General features: G+C 48.9%; 2 protein-coding genes across 4 annotated transcripts in view; one reads left to right on the top strand and one right to left on the bottom strand.

The window, feature by feature from the left end:
• Window positions 1-1,114: 1,114 nt before the first annotated feature.
• Window positions 1,115-5,213, top strand: MPEG1 (macrophage expressed 1). Of its 3 annotated transcripts, XM_056139162.1 has the most exons (3): window positions 1,115-3,400; window positions 3,619-3,674; window positions 5,024-5,213. In XM_056139162.1, exon 1 carries the CDS (start codon window positions 1,138-1,140, stop codon window positions 3,283-3,285), a length of 2,148 nt encoding a protein of 715 aa, XP_055995137.1. In that variant the 5' UTR covers window positions 1,115-1,137; the 3' UTR covers window positions 3,286-3,400; window positions 3,619-3,674; window positions 5,024-5,213. The 3 variants fall into 3 exon arrangements, with proteins under 3 accessions (XP_055995137.1, XP_055995124.1, XP_055995132.1); XM_056139149.1 differs by having other exon boundaries at window positions 1,115-3,674; XM_056139157.1 differs by lacking the exon at window positions 3,619-3,674.
• Window positions 5,214-9,747: 4,534 nt separating this feature from the next.
• Window positions 9,748-20,227, bottom strand: part of DTX4 (deltex E3 ubiquitin ligase 4) — a 45,352-nt gene continuing 34,872 nt past the window's right edge. The window contains 2 exon segments of the mRNA XM_056133234.1: window positions 9,748-10,076; window positions 19,631-19,720. Coding sequence (XP_055989209.1) covers window positions 9,843-10,076; window positions 19,631-19,720 — 324 coding nt within the window. The 3' untranslated portion in view covers window positions 9,748-9,842.

The following is a 20,227-nucleotide window of genomic DNA, read 5'->3' on the forward strand; positions in this document are numbered from 1 at the left end:
AACCTCCACATGCTCCACCAAACCTTCCCAGGAGTAATTCCTAAGCAGAGAGCCACAACTGAACCATGAACACCACTGGATGTGGCCCCCCAAACCAAATATCAATAATAATTATTGTTCTAATAAAATAATGAGCAATGAAGAGCTACAGTGCATTTTTATGCACCCATCTATATATACACCTGTCAGGAATGTGGAAAATTAAAGTTATAATAACCACCAATTTCTCACCTACCACACAGAAGCACTCACATACAGAGGCCCTATAAGTATACACAGCATAGACATATATTTCTTGGCCACTGTCTGCTCTTAGCAAATCAAAATCTAGATTCTATTGTGGATTTGCTCTTTGCTTAAGCATTTCTATCTGAACAAGACAGCACAACACCTGGCCTTCACTCCCAGGGTCAACAGCCAAAATCCTCTCTTGTTACTTCTATGTTGCCCCAAACAATGCTTTCTCCCAAGCCGGGGCTGGTAGAGTTTATCACAATGAAAGCCCACAAGACAAAGTTTGAGATTTTTGCTACTTTTATCTGCGTGGACAGCCTCTACCCTGGGTGAATGAGAAAACCCAGGCCTTGTAGGTAGCCTGGGGAGCTGGAGACAGGGTGTCTTAGTAAGAGCACCACTGCCATTTACTTCTGCTTTTACGGGAAAAGGAAACTGGTACTGGACTCCCCAGAGAGAGAATAGGAAAATGTGTGAATCATTAAGTCAAAGAGAGCAAACACAAAGCAAAACTCATAGTTTCCCTTTAATGCCAGAAATCTCCCATGGAGGAAACCTAAAGCATGTGTTCACTTTTTCTGAATGTCCCCCCTCCCCCACCCTCTGCAGCAGAATTGAGCTAGAACAGGATAGAGGGATGGGGGCAGGAAGTGAGGATAGAAAGAGATATGTTTGCATGGCAAGTATAAGCATAATTTTTTTTGTCATGAAGAACTATATTATTACAATTGACTCTCATTTCCCCATTTTGCATTTAGATGAACCCAAAAGAGGAACTTTTGGTAACTTGAGGACAACCGCTGAATTTTTCATTTCAGCAACTGCTCTCTTTCCCTTTTGATTGTTGTACACTGTTTGCCTGGCATTGTGTAGGACACTTGTGTGACCGGAGCTGCCTGAGCTATGCATGGCTTCAGAGGGTCCATCCTCTGCTGGGCCCTGGCAGCATGGGCTATTGTGGGCACATCCCTGGAAGAGACAGATCAGGAAGGATTCCAGCAATGCAAGGACTCCTTGAATCTAAGTATTCTGGAAGTCTTACCTGGAGGTGGCTGGGATAATCTGCGGAACGTGGAAGTGGGACGGGTGATGAATTTGACCTACACCAACTGCAGGACCACAGAAGACGGTCAGTACATTATCCCTGATGAGATTTTTACCATTCCCCAGAAACAGAGTAACCTGGATATGAACTCAGAAATCCTGGAGTCCTGGATCAATTACCAGAGCAGCACCTCCAACTCCATCAACCTGGAGCTCTCGCTCTTTTCCAAAGTCAATGGCAAGTTCTCCTTCGAGTTTCAGAGGATGAAGACCCTTCAAGTGAGGGACCAAGCCATCACGACCCGGGTCCAAGTAAGAAATCTGATCTATACCGTCAAACTCAAGCCAGCTTCAGGACTAAACTGGAGGTTTAAGAATGAACTCCTGGGTATCTCAGAGCGTCTGGAAAGCAACCAGACACGGATGGCAAACTACTTGGCAGAACTCCTGGTGCTCAACTATGGCACCCACGTCATCACCAGCGTGGATGCTGGGGCTGCTCTCATTCAAGAGGACCACATCAGGAGTTCCTTCCTGCAGGACAGCCAAATCAGTGCTATCACTGCCTCTGCTGGCATTGCCTTCCAAAACATTGTAAACTTCAAAGCTGAGGATAAGTACGTCTCCCAGAATGCCTTCACCAAAAGCTACCTCTCCAACCGGACCAACTCGAGGGTGCAAAGCATTGGAGGGCTGCCCTTTTATCCCGGCATCACCCTCCAGACCTGGCAAGAGGGCATCACCAACCACCTTGTGGCCATAGACCGGGCCGGTCTGCCTCTGCATTCCTTCATCAACTGCGACCTGTTGCCCGAGTTGCCGGGGCCCCTGGTCAAGAAGTTGTCTAAAACAGTGGAAGCTGCCGTGAGACGCTATTACAACTTCAACACCTACCCTGGGTGCACGGATGTCAACTCACCCAACTTCAACTTTCAAGCCAACACCGACGATGGCTCCTGTGAAGGGAAAATGACCAACTTCTCCTTCGGCGGAGTCTATCAGGAATGCACCCAGTTCTCAGGGAATGACGTGGTCCAGCTCTGCCAAAACTTGCTGCAGAAGAATCCACTCACTGGTGATTTCTCCTGCCCCTCCGGCTACTCCCCAGTCCACCTGCTCTCTCAGACCCACGAGGAGGGTCTCAACCAGCTGGAGTGTTATCGCAAATGCACCCTCCGCATTTTCTGCAAGACCGTGTGCGAGGACGTCTTTCAGGTGGCAAAAGCTACATTTAAGGCTTTCTGGTGTGTGGCCACTGGGTCAGTCCCTGAAAATTCAGGGCTACTCTTTGGGGGCCTCTACAGTGAGAAGAGCATCAACCCTCTGACAAATGCACAGTCGTGCCCTGCTGGCTATTTCCCACTGGCTCTCTTTGAAAGCCTCAAGGTCTGTGTCTCTCAGGACTACGAGTTAGGAAGTAAGTTTTCTGTCCCCTTTGGTGGCTTCTTTAGCTGTGTCATTGGGAACCCCTTGGTCACTCAGGCTACATCCAAAGATTCAGGAGCACCTTCTCCAAAAAAGTGTCCCGGGGGCTTCAGCCAACACCTAGCCCTCATCAGTGATGGTTGCCAAGTGTCCTACTGTGTCAAAGCTGGACTCTTCACAGGAGGGGCTCTGCATCCCGCCAGGCTCCCCCCATACACCCAGCCACCCCTTATGAATCAGGCTGCCACCAACACAGTCCTGGTGATGAATCCAGAAGCTGCCAACGCCTGGATTAAGGACTCGAAGACCAACCTCTGGAGGCTGGGAGAGCCTCTGGAGCTACGCCGGGCCATCACAAGTTTCCAGGAGGATGGTAGTGGACTGTCGGGAGGAGCAGCCGTTGGCGTCTCCATAGGCGTCACCACGGGCCTGGCAGCTGCTATTGCACTGGCCATCTACACTGCCCGCAATTACAAAAAGAAGGACTACCAGGAAATCAAAGAGGAGAGGGAGAGTTTGACTGTCAGCCCTGTGGCAGCCCAAGATAGCCCTGAGCGAGAGCAGGAAAAGAGTCCAGTCTAAATCTCTCCCCGGAAAGCCTCTCATCTTCTGCCAGAGCTGCGAGTTCATCTTTCACTTCTTCTCTCTCTTGTTCTGGCCTCCCAAGTACTGAAGTAGGAAATGCAACAAAAAGCAGGTACAGCTCTAGGACTTCTTGAAACCTCTGGGTCAGAAAATTAAAAGAGCTACAGAGGCAACACTGGGAGCTGGGATTGTAAGTGGTGCTGACTTTTTCAGAGAAAAACAAATCTTCCTGGGATGCTGGTAACTAAAACTTGATAGAGTGGTGGGCGTGGGAGAGGGGGGTTCTATGTATGTGACATTAATTATAATCTCCTGGATTTATGTGCCTAGAAGAGAGGAGGGAGAAAGTTGGTATTTGGGTTTGAAGAATCTGCCTTTAATCTGAGGTTGGTTTGGATTTTCAATTCATAAGTTATAAAAATTTCTGGCTTTAAATATTACTCTTCCAGTATTTTGGGTTGTGTGTGTGTGCGTGTGTGTGTGTGTGTGTGTGTGTGTGTGTGTGTGTGTGTGTTTCATGCTGTATGAGGCTAACAGGTTTACCAGAAGTCACAGAATGTCCTAATCAGTCACTTCTTTCAGTTTGAGGACTTTGTATATTGAGGACTGTGTCACTATTTTGAGAATTGTGTTGCCACATCATCTAATCAAAATATATATTGGCCTTCAACAAGCCCAATTTTTTCCAACTTCCCTAAAACTTTAAGATTTACTCAGACAAGACCACTCTTGGACTTTGGACAAGTATCATAACATTTTCTGAAAATATTTTAACTTGACAACTTCTTTTAGGTGAAGGGAGAAGGGATAGTTTGGAGATAACAGTGAGTGAAGCAAAGGTAAAATTTGGAAAATATTCTGGTGCTCATGAGAAACTGGAATTCTTATGAATAAGTCCTCTTAGCTCATCCTATATAGGAGTAAGAAATAAGTTGCAGATCTGGAGAGATCAAGCAGTAGAGTGCCCTGGGCTAAGATACCAAAGTGTGACTCTTTGCTCTTTCATGAGTGACCCTTACTTTACCAACAACCAGCACCAGTATACACACACACACACACACACACACACACACACACACACACAGAGTCACAGAATATACACACCTAATCATGACTTCTTCTCTGAGACATAATCTGAGTAGGAAACACCAATTTTATATCCTGCCTTAATTTCCACTCTCTTCAATGGGAAGAGACTGAGATGACCAAAGACTGGTTTTTGAAATGAAATAAAAAAAAAAGAACCCAGGGGCTGGAGCGAGAGCACAGTGGGTAGGGCGTTTGCCTTGCACGTGGCCGACCCGGGTTCGATTCCCAGCATCCCATATGGTCCCCCGAGCACCGCCAGGAGTAATTCCTGAGTGCATGAGCCAGGAGTAACCCCTGTGCAAAGCCGGGTGTGACCCAAAAAGAAAAAAAAGGAATCCAGAGAACTGTGACAATATATTTCAGTGCCTGACCTGACTTCCCTGGGGCACCTAACAGGATGCACGATTGTCATTTCAGATTTGGGGCATTGTCCCATTTTATTGCTGATTTCACCTCTTGGTGACTCCTAGGATGAATAATCTGGGCATGTTTCCCCATGTATTTTCAAGCTCCTTATTTCTGCTTCCCAGTCACTGTCTTTAAAAATCTTTCATGAAGGAACATTTGTTGTTTCCTCAGTAACATCTACAACCCAGCGCTTGGGTTCACAGTCTGTTTCACTTATGAGAATCTTGAATTGTTCCAGCCTGAGGGAAGATGAAAAGGAGGAAACTCACGCACGGCCCGGCGGTGTAGCAAAGACGAGAAGGGAAACGGCATCTGAATCTTGCTCTCCCGGTGGCCCAGACAGAGGCACTGACTTCTACAACCTTTTCTCTGAAGCTTCCTGAGTCAGAGACATAAAATATAGCAAAATGCTCCCTGACTAAAATAAGTTCTCCTTTTAGCTTCTATTTCTGCTAACAAAATTGCCCGTATATATGCATTAAAATGCTCCCATGAGGAACACTTTGTTGGACTGTTCATTCACAGGAAATCGGCATGTGGGAGCGTGTGCTTCCTATTGATCCAGGCGACAGGGTGAGAATTCCAGCGGGAGAGGCCTTGGACTCTGGCCCGAGTGCTGGTTTCCTGACTGGTGATCCCAGGCCGGGATCTATGGACACTAGTCTGTTTTGTTTTATTGTTGTTATTGTTAATCTGCTCTACACTCAGTAATTACTCCTGATAGTACTCAGGGGAACCATATGGGATGCCAAGGATCGAACCCATGAACCATATGGGATGCTAAGGACTGAACCCGGGTCTTGAATCGAATCATGTACAAGGCCAATACCCCTACCCCCTGTACTATTGCTCCAGCCCTAGAGAATAGTCCATCTTCCCACAAGCCACACTGCATGGTCCATAAAAGAGAGGCAGACCGGTCTTTGCATTCACAGTTGATATGTTCTCCTTCTTAGGGGGAAAATGCTAAGTTTTAATCAAGAACAGCCTGTAAACTTTTGAAACATCTTTTCTACTATAGCCAGGTGAAAGGAACTTGCTGAGGTTAACAACTGCGGCTTTTGAGAGTCTTGACCTCAAGAGTTTGCTCACTTATTTCCTGCCTTGTGGTCTGTTTCTGCAGAGGAACATGAAATCATATTAAATCCCTTGTCCAATGAGTAGAAGAAAACTATAGAAGAAAATATATAAGGGGTGGAGAGATACAGAGAAAAGACATTTTCCTCTCCAGACAGTGGAAAGCTGCATGGTCCTCTCAGACTCCGGGGTGTACCCCCAGCGGCCACCCACACAGATGCTTAGCAACAAAAAAGGAGCAGGTGAACAATTACTTGTTGGTTGTTCATTAGTCATTTATTGTTCTGCACATACACCTCATGAGCACCAGGGGGCGATGTCCTCTCACAGAGCAACACCACGGACTTCAACACACACAGGTCACGAACAGAAACGGTGACATTAGGACAGTGATGTGTGCCCTCTCCCAGAACGCCCCACCCCCCTCTCAAACACCAGTGACCACGGACAAGGAAAGGGGACAGGACCCTTTCTTGCACTCCACAATGTCATTCCTCAGTCCTCTCGAGCAGAACGCTGCAATGCATAGAACAAGTACTATGGACCAAGTAGAAAAACCACAGAGAAGTACAAGTTTTACCAAAAAAAAAAAAAAAGTGGTGTAGAGGATGTGAACACACAAAGAAACATACACACAACCACATATACACAATTGATCTTTGAAAGGATGAGCATCTGACCAGGTTTGTCACCATCCTGGGAGACTCGAAGAAAAGAGACTGTGGGAGCCAAGACAATGAATAGAAAGACTCGGAACAGAGCTGGGCTCCAGGCAAGAAAATTATCCTGTGTGAGAGTGAAGGACGCACAGGGCCTTTGTTGGCAAGTTCTCGCTGAACCTGAGACTGTACCTTCCCGGGTTGGCACAAGGAAAAGGGGCAAAGGGAACGCCCCTCTTCCCCTTAGCTGGCACAGTGTTTAAAAAAAAATAAAATTCAAGATCCCTTCTGCCCACAACGTCTCCCGAGAAGAGCATCCTGAAGATGAGGTGGTCTCTCTGCTGAGCATCTCCAGAGAGACGGGGGGGGGGGGGTGGGTTCTAGACAGAATCAAGAGCCCGAGAGAAAAGGTGTGGAGATGTGACACTCTTAAGTGGCACCTTCCCCTCTCCCGTCCCCCCACCCCCACCCCGGTCCACACTCTGCCTGGTGTCTTCTCTGGGGCCTGAACTTCCGCTTGGGCTGTCTGCCTCACCCTTGCTTCTTCCTCCTGCTGGACGCAGGAAAGCTGGTTTCTCCCCACTGTCCATTGCCACTGTCACCTTTTGCCCGTCTTGGTCCACCTCCCACGGGATAGGGTTTCTGCTCACTGACCCTCCTCCCTTCCTCACCCATGTTGGGGCTCAGGAGCCCAGCAGACACTTGAGGCGGGTGTGGATGGCCCAAGACCCTGTGGTGATGCTTCAGTGATCTCTGGGCCAGGCTGGCAAAAGGCACGGGCGTGACAGGGAGGGCTGCTGCCACAGCCTTCTGTCACTGATCCCAGAAGATTCCCTGCTGCTTGAGCAGTAGTGAATGCACGACCAACCTTCCGGTCTGATGGTGCCGACAGATAGAGGAAACACAGAAGGAGGGTGGGAGCAGCAATCGCTCCAGGAAAGCTGGAGAAACTCAGTAGCCTGTCCCCAGAAAACGGGCGACACCAGGGGTTGTCCACTGGCCAGACTCGTAGCAAAATGGCTGCGTGCTTGCTTAACCCCAGAATCACTGTGAGGAAAACACTGCTTCTAACTTAAGTACCATTTTTGAAGTGTCTTTTCTTACCATCTTTCTTTTTTTTTTCCCCCAATATCAGGAATCAAACCCAGGGCCTTGCACATGCAAGGTGACTCTTTAACGGCTGAGTCCAACCCCCCAGCCCCTTGTTTCCATTTTTCTACCTTCATCAAAAAACCTTCCAAATATTATGAAATATATATGCATATATATACGTCAAACCCCCAAAACATGAGGTATATAAATTCGAAATAGGATCAGAGGAACTTCCCCCAAACACATAGTTCAAAGAACCCACTTTTCAAGGGGGAGTTGGATTTCCCTTCTTGATCTCCCTTCTCTCATCCCTGAACCCCAATTTCTGGGGCTTAGAAGGCAAGAGAAATGTTGGGGAGGGGCATCCCCAGGGTCTAGGGACCCAGGTCAGAGGCAGATCGGGGTCTCAGGCCCATTCGCTAGAGACCAGAGAGGTTCCCTGCATGCTCGGGGTGAATCTGGAAACGAAGGAGACGAGGCTTCTAGCATCACTGCTGGGCACTGATCAGGACTCAAACCTCCACAGAGACAGATGGAAGCCTGCTGAGAACCAAGACTGGATGGAGATTGTTTCCAAGGCCATCCTGATGGAGCTACTAAAGGGGTCAGTCTAGCGTTCAGTGCTTTTACATCTTCCACCAGCAAAGCTCCGTCTCCAGCGACATAAATTCACTCTTTGCTCACTGCCGCCCGCGCCCCCCACCCCCCGCCCCCTGCCGGGCAGCAGGGAGCAAAGCTGAGGAACAGCCTGGCTGTAGGGTCCCTACCAGAACCGAGTTCTGACATCTGGCAAGATAGTGTAGGGGCATGAGGGGACGGGCCCGGGGCCATGTGTGTGCATACCTGTGCACGTGCAAACACAAACACACACACATACACACATGCACACACACACATGTATGTATGCACGCACACGTATGTATGCATACACACAGAGCCCGTGGGAGCATCACTCACAGTGACTAGAATTCGAACTCACGGAATCTGTGAGCTGCTGTGGGGGACGGAGCGCCGGGAAGAAGGCGCGGGGCTCCTCTCCCTGAGGAAGGTTCAGATGCCAAGTGGGAGGCGGGCTCTGGTCTGACCAAGAGAGGGGCTGGATGCACCCTGGGATGGACTCCAAGAGGAACCCCTGAGTCCATCCTGGCCACAAGAAACCCAGATGCCTCTTTGGACAGGTCGAAGGTGGGAGGAGGAGGAGGAGGAGGAGAAGTAGGAGGAGGAGGAAGAGGAGGAGGAGGAGGAGAAGTAGGAGGAGGAGGAAGAGGAGGAGGAGGAGGGGGAGGAAGAGGAGGAGGAGGAGGAGGAAGAGGAGGAGAAGGAGGAGGCGAGGAGGAAGAAGAGAAGGAAGCGGAGGAAGAGAAGGAGGAGGAGGAGAAAGGAGGGAAGTGGGAAGAGAAGGAGGGGGAGGGGAAGAGGAGGAGAAGGAAAAGAAGGAGGGAAAGGGGAAGAGGACGAGGTGGAGGAGGAGGAGCAGGAGGAGGAGGAGGAAAAGGAGAGGGAGGAGGAAGAGGAGAAGGAGGAAGAAGAGAGGAAAGAGAAGAGGAGGAGAAAGAGCGGGGAAGGGGAGGAGGAGGGGAAGAAGGAGGGGGGAGGAGGAGGATGGGAAGGGGGAGGAGGATTGGGAGGAGGGGGGGAAGCCGACAAGCCAAGGACTATTATGCTCAGGGCTTAAAGTGCTCTGCAAGCATTAACTTCCTTCCCCTCTCAGCAAGACGGGCCTCCTCCTCGCTGGACCCTGAGGCACGGGTGATCTCTGATGTCACAGCAGTTTTGCAGTTAGCCCCTTCGTCCCCACCCCGACCCCACCCCCAAAACGCACAGTGAGTGAGGAAAGAAAAGCAGGAAAGGCTGCTCTCGTAGCCAGAGCAGAAGCAGCAAGAAGCCCACACAGGCCACGAAGCTCAACTTCACGGGATGGAGCGCCGGTGCCGGTGCCGGTGCCGTTCCTAGCCCCTAAGTGTGCTGACTGTATCCCCCGATTTGGGGGAAGGAAGGAGGGACTCTCGCTGACCCAGCACCCGGGGTGGCCCTCAGCCCGTGTCCCTTATGTGCTGGAGGAGGTCGATACATGAAGTCACCTAATACATCCCCCCCGGCCAAGAGGGACAGATGGTGGGACACGAGAGAGGAGGGGGCTGGGGGGGGCGATAGGGGCGGGATCACGGCACCCCCTTCCAGCTTGGCTTCTCCCACATCCTGCCCAGCGGTTCCCAGAGCCCCTCCAGTTCAGTCCTTCTCCTGGGCCATGCTGTCCTCGGAGATGCCCTGGGCGGCCAGCTCGGCCAGCACGTTATCCAAGTAATTGGCATCTGGGTAGCCGTGGCCGGTGAGATTAGAGCCAAACTCCGTCTTATGGTGGACCTCGTTCCAGATGACAGTGTCCGACTCGCCAGTGGTGCTGGAAGTCCCGATGGCAAAGATGAGGCGGCGGTCCCAGGCCACCAGGAGCAGTTTCAGAACCTAAGGGAGAGGGCAATAGAGAAGCAGACGTTCCAGTTAGTTGCAGAAGGTCCCAGGGACCATGAGAATCACCCCAGGGCTCAGCCCTGCCAGCTTCAGGAGGCCTCACGCCAGGTAAGGCCCTGCCAGGTAGGTGAAACTCAGCTCTGTTAGCAACTGTGTGGCCGGCTCCCATCATTTCCCCAGGCCTCTTATCTCCTAGCAATGAGGAGCGTGGCGGGGGAGGTTGAACAGTACAAAGGTTAAGGTGCTTGTCTGTAACCCTCGATCAAACCCCAGCAAGGTACATGGTCCCTGAGCATTGCCAGGAAAGACCGCTGAGAACGGAGGCAGAAAAGCACTGAGACCACTGGGGGCCCAAAAGAAAAGAAAGGGGAGGGGAGGGGAAGGGAGGGGAGGGGAGGGGAGGGGAGGGGAGGGGAGGGGAGGGGAGGGGAGGGGAGGGGAGGGGAGGGGAGGGGAGGGGAGGGGAGGAGAGGAGAGGAGAGGAGAGGAGAGGAGAGGAGAGGAGAGGAGAGGAGAGGAGAGGAGAGGAGAGGAGAGGAGAGGAGAGGAGAGGAGAGGAGAGGAGAGGAGAGGAGAGGAGAGGAGAGGAGAGGAGAGGAGAGGAGAGGATATTATCCGCCTCTAAAGGTTGTGGGTAGTTTGGGGGTCCTCTAGGGAAAATCACATAAAATTGTACAGCTGATCTCTTCTCTATCTTATCTACCCTCAGCACATCACACACTCGTGGTTAGTTCCAATCACTGACCAGTCCTTCTAGCTCCTGTTTTCCCTGGCCATAGGTAGACCAGTATGACAATAATAGCAGGGAATAAGATCTGAGTGTTAAAAGTAGGTAAAGGGAAATTCTTGATAACCTTTTAGTATCAATATTGCAAACCACAATGCCCAAAAGGAGAGGAGAGAGAGGGAGAGAGAGAGAGAGAGAGAGAGAGAGTCAGAGACAGAGAAAGAGAGACAGAGAGAGTCAGAGACAGAGACAGAGAAAGAGAGACAGAGAAAGAGAGTCAGAGAGAGAAAAGAAAAGTGTATGCCATAGAGGCAAACAGGGAGTAGAGGTCGGGGGTGATGGGAAGGAACCTGGGGACACTGGTGCTGGGAAATGTGCACTGGAGGAGGGATGGGTGTTGGAACACTGTATGACTGAAACCTAATCATGAACAGTTTTGTAAGACTCTATCTCCCAGTAATTCAATAAAAAAAAAAGTTCATCAATTTGCTCGAGCAGGCCCAGTAACGTCTCCATTGTGAGACTTCTTATTACTGTGTTTGGTATATTGAATACTCTCAGTAGCTTGTCAGGCTCTCTGAGAGGGCGGAGGAATCGAACCCGGCTCAGCTGGGCTGGCTGCGTGCAAGGCAAATGCAAAAAAAAAGAAAAAAGTAAAAAAAAAATATTGTACAATTGAGAGAGGGGGTGAGCACATGGCCACGTCGGGTCCAGACACTAACAGGAGATCCCAGCAGCAGAGCTGCGATCTCTCAGAGACAGTGTGAAGCAGTCCCGACAGTCAGTGAAGTGGCCACAGAGGAAGATACGGAGTCAAGGACCTTGACCCAGAGTGGGGAGTAACTGACCCTTGGGCAGTAGGGTGGTGAAGAGGCATTACAAGCAGAAAGAACACAGAAAATGGGGTTGATGTAGGCAGGCAGGCAGATAGGCAAAGCCCCCTCCCAGGGCAATGGCAGTAAATTTCCTGGTAAATTATAGCCCTGATCTCGTGGAGAACTGGTGTGCCAGTCCTAACAGACCCTGAGAAGCTGGACCCAACTTGACCGAAGCTCCATCAGGAACAAAAGGCCAGGAAAGGAATTTCAAAGAAGACCATCACCACTCCCCACTCTACCCCTTTGGTAGCCTCCTTAAGAATGGACTTGGACCTAGGTAGAAGCCCCAGGTGGGGGCAGGTTGGAGATACTCTATAAAGGCCACCTTGAGCAAAGGAGGCGTGCACAGAGGCTGCCTGAGCTCACTTGCTGCTTGATTCCATGTGGATGAGCATATGTGTCGCCTGCATCTCACCTCTTTTTTTTTTTTTGCTTTTTTGGGTCACACCCGGCGATGCTCAGGGGTTACTCCTGGCTCATGCACTCAGGAATTGCTCCTGGCGGTGCTCAGGGGACCATATGGGGTGCTGGGAATCGAACCTGTGTCGGCCATGTTGGCTGCGTGCAAGGCAAACGCCCTACCCACTGTGCTATCGCTCCAGCCCCCTCGCCTCATGAGATGTGTACTTTCATGCTTTCATGCTGGGATGTGTGTAGGGGCTCTCTCTGCCTTTGGAGAAGCCTGCATTGAGTACATTGCTCTCCATTCTCTCCCACTTTCTATCCCTCCTTCCTTCAAAACCTCCAATAAAAACTGCAATTTCACTGCTCGTCTACTCCTGAAATTCCTTTCTGCGAGGCGAGACAAGAACCAAGTAACTCTGTGTCCTGGGTGGCACAGGCGGATGGGTAGAGAGTGACTGTCTTTCTCTTCCCCACTTCACATGAGTCACCCGCGGGCCCACTGACAACAGTGTGAACGACATGACCTCAATTAAAAATCACTGCAACGCGAAATTTTGAAAAATCAAAATAAAACAATATCAAAGGCAGGAGGGAGGCATTTGGAGACATGCGTAATCGGAGGTTCTCTGAGGCTGTGACCTCCCTACCCCACCCCCACTCCCCAGCACTCCCAACAGCACCCAAGTGTGGGATTAATACATCCACAGTGACAGCTGGGGCACAGCTCCTCAGCGACACGGTTGAAGCGCCATGACCTCCTTCCATACCATTTCATAGTCATTCGCTCATCTGGTCATTAGAACCACACTTGGAGGCCAGTATGGCAGGGTGTCTCATCGTCCCTGCTCTATAGGGGAGGCCCAAAAAGGGGTCAGGCCTTACAAATTCAGCTTCTTTTCCCCTTATACTTTGTAGAGTAAGAAAGGAGTTTACCAAAAAAAAAGTAGAGTGGGGCAAATTGTCTGCCATAGAGGCAGGGGGAGGCGTGCCATGGGGTGGGGGGGTGATACTGGGGACATTGGTGGTGGAAAATGTGCACTGGTTTGATCATTCTATGGCTAAAACTCAAAACATGAAAGTTTTGTAACTGTATCTCATAGTGATTCGATAAAAAAAAAATAGTGGGGGGGTGGGGGGAGATGCCTAATAACTCATCACAAGCTTTGGTCCCAGCACAGTGTCCAGCATATACAATCAGTTGATTATAAATGCACTGGGTTCCTGGGCTGGAGCAATAGCACAGTGGGTAGGGTGTTTGCCTTGCACACAGCCAACCTGGGTTCGATTCCCAGCATCCCATATGGCCCCCTGAGCACCACCATGGGTAATTCCTAAGTGCAGAGCCAGGAGTAAATACCCCTGTGCATTGCCAGGTGTGACCCAAAAAGCCAAAAAAAACAAAAAAAGCACTGGGTTCCAATCAGAATGATGATAGGCCTGGTCTGGGCAGGGAGCTGGGCCTCAATACCACAGGAGTGATAATAACAGCAGACCTGAGAAACAGCAGCGACCTTGACCTGAGTGTTTCCTAAACACCAGGCAATGGGTCTTGGTTACGACAATCAGAATAGACAGGTGGACACGTATTCTCAGGGACCAACAGAGAACCAAAGAGGCTGGAACACGGGCGGAGCTGGCAGGAGGCCCAGGTTCACTCCCCAGCACTGCAGGCTCGCTCTCCCGAGCACTGCCAGAAGCAAGCCCTGAGCAACAGGCCAGGAGGAGACTCTGAACACTAGAGAGTGGCTCAAACACAAAAATAGAAGCAAACCATAGACAGAGGTGTTGTCATGCTCTCCTCTCTGCAGGGGAAGAGGCAGAGACTTAAGGGTACACATCCAGCCTGGTCACACAACTCGTGGGTAGGGAAGGGTCTGAGCTTCCGGCTTACAATCAACACCAATACTTTTTTTCTTTTAATTTATTTTGATGCATTATTTCAGTTACAAGTCTCACAGTGGAGACGTTACTGGTGCCCGCTTGAGCAAATCGATGAACAATGGGAGGACAGTGACAGTGACAGTGATTTATTCCGGTTTGGCCTTGGGGCAAGGACTGGGGTTTGGGATAGAAACACCTGAAATATGGTGGTGGTAAGGTTTAGTAATGGTGGTGGGCTTGGTGTTTGAATATAAATGTAATCAAATATTGTGAACTACTTTATAAAATGGCTGGAGTGATAGCACAGTGGGTAGGGTGTTTGCCTTGTGCGCAGCTGACCTGGGTTCAGTTTCTCCATCCCTCTCAGAGAGGCTGGCAAGCTACCGAGAATATACCGCCCTCATGGCAGAACTGGGCAAGCTCTCCATGGTGTATTCGATACACCAAAAACAGTAACAAGTCTCACAATGGAGACTTACTGGTGCCTGCTTGAGCAAATCGATGAACAACGGGAGGATGGTGCGACACTGCTACTTCATGAAATAAAAAATTAAAAAATTAATTTTGACGAAAACACCATGATTCACAGAGTTTTTTGTAATACAATTGTTCCAGGCGTTTAGTGTTCCAAAACCATCCTGTGACCTTTCCTCCCAATGTCCCGAGTCTCCCTCCCACCCCTGAAGCACATAACAAATTTACTTTATAGTGCTTGCTCCAACAAAACATAAAGAAATGGCCCATAGAAAGATCAGAAAATGAATCTATAAGAGCCCATTTGCGACTGCTATATGATTTTGACCTATGTAAATTAGGAAACTAAAATCATTTAATAAAATATAATAAAAGCGTGTATTCTCATTTACATAAGTAGGTTTTCAACTCTGGAATCTAAAGGACGTGGCATTAAATTTTATTTGGTACTCAGATCTCACAATGGAACTTCTCTTGGCTCTCAGATGAGGATCTAGATGGAGTTAATTTAGGGAGGAGGATGCTTCTGAGCTAAGTCTGGGAGGCAGGATAGGACAAGACGGGGGGTGGGAGGGGGTGGGGACACCCAGTGAGCAGAAGAGTGAACACGCAGGTCCAGATAGTGTGGCTGCAATGCTCCTGACTCTCCCTCTCTGGAGAGGGGTCCAAGGCCAGGCTCTGGGAGAATCAGACATGAAGGGTGGGGAGGGAGACAGAAGAGAAAGCTCAGGTACATGCAGGAATAAGCTGGGAAGATTGTGCTTTGTGAATGAAGAGGAAGGAAAACCCATCAAAAATATTTTCTGAGTGTTCTTCTAGTTTTTTCTCTAACTTTTTTTTAAACAAGTATGTGTGGGTAGATAAGATAAAGAAGGGACCAGTATGACAATAATAGTTGGAAAGGATCACAATGGACAAGAACTGTTAAAAGTAGGTCACGGGATGGACATGATAACTTTCCAGTATATGTACTGCAAACCACAATGCCCAATGCGGTGGGGGGGCGGGCGGGGGGTGAGGGGGGAGAGAGAGAGAGAGAGAGAGAGAGAGAGAGAGAGAGAGAGAGAGATAGGGGAGAGGGAGAGAAAGAAGTGTCTACCCCTGCCACAGAGGCAGGCTGGGGTTGATGGGAGGAAATCTGGGGACACTGGTGTTGGGAAATGTACACTGGTGAAGAGTTGGGTGTTGGAACACTGAATGAAACCTAATCATGAACAGCTTTGTAAGGGTCCATCTCACAGTGATTCAATTAAAACTTTTTACTAAAAAATAGAGAGAGAGAAAGATGAGGAGGAGCAAGAAGAGGAGGAGGAGGAGGAGAAGAAGAGAAAAAAGGAGGAGAAGGAGGAAGAAGAAAGGAAGAAGAAGAAGAAGAAGAAGAAGAAGAAGAAGAAGAAGAAGAAGAAGAGGAGGAGGAGGAGGAGGAGGAAGAGGGAAAGGATGGAAGAAGAAGAGGATAAGGAGGAGGATGAAGAGAATGGAAGAAGAAGAAGAGGAGGAGGAGGAGGAGGATGACGGAAGAAGAAGAAGAAGAAGAAGAAGAAGAAGAAGAAGAAGAAGAAGAAGAAGAAGAAGAAGAAGAAGAAGAAGAAGAAGAAGAAGCAGCAGCAGCAGCTTGAGTCTAGAAACTGTATCAGTATCACAAATCACTGGGACCAGTAGAGGAGGGAAGTATTAACTGAGCTGGCAATGGCAAAATCAGAAAAAGAGTACAGTGGATGGGGTGCGGAGGGAGGGTGTGCAGAAGAGAGCCAAGGAATACAGACTGGGCAGGTACATTGAATCAGAGCAAGAATCCAAGAGGATAAATAGGCTCTATTAAATCTCAGGGGTTCTGGATGCCAACCAGAATCTAACAGAATTAACTTGGAGTAGTTAAGGGGAGAGGGAGCTTTGGAAGAGGACCAGTTCTTGGCAAGAGGGTGCCAATTTTAATAGCATATCTTGATAAGGGAACGATTAAGAGCAGTTAGCACTGTGGATTCAGGGCCCCAGCACATGCACACAAAAATCTACCTGTTTGATAGTGTGTCTAATAATACCCATGGACAGTAGAAACAAGGGCCAGGAGGACTGGCCCATGGTTGGAAGCCTGCCACCAGTGTGGGGGGTGGGCAGCTAGGATAGAGAAGGGACCACTATGACAAAGATGGTTGGAAATGATCACTCTGGACAAGAACTGAGTGCTGAAAGGAGGTAAAAGGACAAACATGATGACCTTTCAGTGCCTTTACTGCAAATCATAATACCCAAAAGGAAAGAGACAGAGACAGAGAAAAAAAAGAAAAGTATCTCCTGGAGCCGAAGATAGTATAGAAGGATAGTGGGTAGCGCGTTTGCCTTGCACATGGCAGACTCAGGTTCAATTCCCAGCATCCCTTCTGGTTCCTCAAGCACCGCCAGGAGTAATTCTTGAATACAGAACCAGGAGTAATCCCTGAGCATTGTTGGGTGTGACCCAAAAAGAAAAATCATAAATAAATAACTAAAAAGAAAAAAACCACTTTTTTCAGTTTTATAAATAAAAAAGAGTGCCTGCCAATAGAGGTAAGGTGGGGGGAGGGGAACCCGAGGGGAACTGGGAACATTGGTGGTGGGAAATGAACACTGGAGAAGGGATGGATGATGGAACTTTGTATGACTGAAACCCCATCATGAACGACTTTGTAATTGTGTATCTTATGGTGATTCCATTTTTTTTCTTTTAGGATCACACACATTGATGCACAGGGGTCACTCCTGGTTCCGCACTCAGGAATTACTCCTGGCAGTGCTTGGGGGATCATATGGGATGCTGGGAATCGAACCCGGATTGGCCACGTGCAAGGCAAACGCCCTATCCGTTGTGCTATCGCTCCAGCCCCAGATTCCGTTTTTTTTAATAAAAAAAAAAGTAACACTACGTTTTTCATGAAATTAATACAATTAAAAGGGTATGTCCCAAGCACAAAAATTTGTAAGTCTACAACTGTACCTCATGGTGTTTCACTAATAAAAATTAATTTTTAAAAAAAAGGGTATGTCATGAGTCTAGGGGGAAAAAAAATCTACCTGTTTGGGACTAAGAGGCATTGGTACTGGCATGATTCCCCATCTGGACACATGGTACTTCATCATGTGGTTGATTATCTCATTGTTCTCGTCTCTCTGCTTCCTGCCCAGTGAGATAAGGGACTCATCCATCCTCCTGTGCCAGGAGGCGCCGCCCTGTAGACCGCCTGCCTCTCTCCCTGACAGTGGCTCCTCCGAGCCGAGCCTGGCTGGGACTGTGAAATATGAGTGCTAGGGACAGGCTGCTTGGTTTTCTTTCCCCTCCCCCACCTCATCCCACCATTCACCACCCACCACCCCCAGTTCCTCTCCTTCCCTTGCAGAGAAAGGGCCCGGACCAAGAAGGGTCTGTGCTTCAGCCTCAATCCCAAAATGAAAAAACGCATGGAAGAGACTGAAACTGACCCACCACGGCAGCTAAACCAAGCCACAGACACAGGCACGCACAGTGCCGGAGAGAATTATGGCCAGATGCAAAGACGAGAGAAGCTGTATGCTAAGTGGCGGGATCTAGAGAAAGCTGGGGGAGGGGGCTAAAGAGGACCTTCAGTCCCACGGTTTCCCAGTGCTGCCGCAAGAAAGGGTCCGACATCCCCCTTAAGTCAATGGTTTTCCTCTCTTTGGTGATCCAGGAAGGTATGGGAAATCCAGTCATTTTCTGACCTAATCCACAGGCAAAAAATAGGACCTGAAAAATGTGTAGTCTAAAGGGCCAGAGAACGGAGTGTTGAAAGCAGGTAAAGGGATAGACATGATAACCTTTCGGCATCTGTACTGCACACTGTAATGCCTATAATGAGAGAGAGAAAGAGGAGAGAGAGAGAGACAGAGACAGAGAGAGATAAGAGGGGTGCCTACCAGAGAGGCAGGTGGGGGTGGGGGCAATTTGGGGGTGAGGTGTGAGGGAAACTTGGGACACTGGTGCTGGGAAATTACACTGGTGGAGGGATGGATGTTGGAACATTGTATGACTGCAACCCAATCAAGAACAGCTTCGTAATGTTCTGTCTCACGGTGATTCAATAAAATGGAAGATTAATATTACATAAATTAATAAATAAATAAAGGGCCAGAGAGTTAGTACAGAGGTTAAGATTCTTGCCTTGTACCTGGTTGATCCCAGTTCAATCCCTAGCGCCCCATATGGTCCCCTGAGCAACTCCAAGAGTGATCCCCTGAGCACAGAGCCAATAGTGAAGCCTGAGCACTGCCAAGCATGACCAAAAACTAAAGCCCAAAATAAACATGAGTCTAATTCTAGAGTTCACAGTTCCCTAGAGCCTAACAAAGAACCCTAAGGGATCCAGGAACCCCAGTATCTTCTCTTCGTTGGCTAGTCTGGGGGGGAAGGTCAAAGAACACAAAAGTACATCAAAGGAATAATCTCACCAATTTAAACCTTTGCCCCAGAGCAGAGTTTCTCAGAGTTGGATGTGCTACTCCATCACCCAGGATCTCGTTAAAAAGAAGCTTATGCTAAAGAGTCTGCATTTCTATCAGACTCCTCCGTGTCACTCCTGGGGCTGGTCCCAGAACCAGCTGCGATGCAGCCAAGTCCTTGAGGAAAAAATGCTAATAGAGACAAATCATCGCCAGTAATTTCCTGGACAGGAAAAAGCCAAAAGCCTTTTCCCCTATCACACTACAGAAGAAGGAAAAATAATAGATTCCTATCCACCCTTGTATATAATTGACTCAACTGTGACCCTGTTACATGTTTGACTGGAATTCAAAGAGACCCAGTTCTCTTTCTTTGTTATTCATTTTTTTCAATTGCTGGGAACAGGCTTGGTACACGGGAGGTCACTTAGGACTTGAACGCATGACCACAAATAAGCTTGCAAGGCAGGAGTTTTTAAGCTTTTTTTTTTTGCTCATGCACTCAGGAATTACTCCTGGCAGTGCTCGGGGGACCATATGGGCTGATGGGAATCGAACCCAGATCGGCCGGGTGCAAGGCAAACGCCCTACCCGCGGTGCTATTGCTCCAGCCCCAGGTTTTAAGCTATTGCAATATTCCTCTACATCCCCAGCCTGCAGGCCTCTTTGGCCTATGCAGCAAGAGAAGCAAATCCTGAAGCCCTGCCACAGAGACAAATGCCTAAGCCCTAGCCTGAAACCCCTGGCCTTACTTTTCTCCCTTTCTCGCTGTCCGGAAGATAACAGTGTCTTGGGAAGCCACGGGCGCTGAAACTCTTCCCGGGATTTGGGTGTTCTGGTCCCTGAAAGCAAACAGAAAGAAAAGGGCATTTTTCAAAAGATTTTCTGATGGGGACAGAAGGTGTTGTGAAGGCAGCACCTAATAATGCAAATGACGATGGCAAGAATAACGGAGTCTGCACAAGGAATCATTCAAAAAGGGCAGAGTGAGGAATCATTCAACAGAAGCCAAGTTGTGATTCTCAGAGCTGCTGTGCTCGCCTGAGCCCCATCTGTTAAACTGGGAGGATGCAGAGTCTCAGTACAGATGCAACGAGTCTGGCAGCTGGTGCAGAGTAAGAACTCAGTCAAAGCTTATGCTTGCACCACTGTCATTGTCAACACTGTGACAATCATCACCTTTCTCATCATTGTCATTCTCATCACAGTCTCCTTTGTCATCGCTCCTCCCAACCCCCATCATCATCATCACGATCATAATTGTCCATTGCCATCTATTCTGGCACTTTATTTTTTTTTCCTAAAAGACTAAAACTACAGGGGTTGGAGCGATAGCACAGCGGGTAGGG

The sequence above is a fragment of the Sorex fumeus genome, unplaced genomic scaffold (assembly GCF_029834395.1).
Source record: "Sorex fumeus unplaced genomic scaffold, SorFum_2.1 ptg000007l, whole genome shotgun sequence".
NCBI classification, from domain to species: Eukaryota; Metazoa; Chordata; class Mammalia; order Eulipotyphla; family Soricidae; genus Sorex; species Sorex fumeus.

Bases quoted from the DNA above. Each gene is read 5' to 3' on its own strand.
- MPEG1 (XM_056139149.1), top strand. From the start codon at position 1,138: ATGCATGGCTTCAGAGGGTCCATCCTCTGCTGGGCCCTGGCAGCATGG.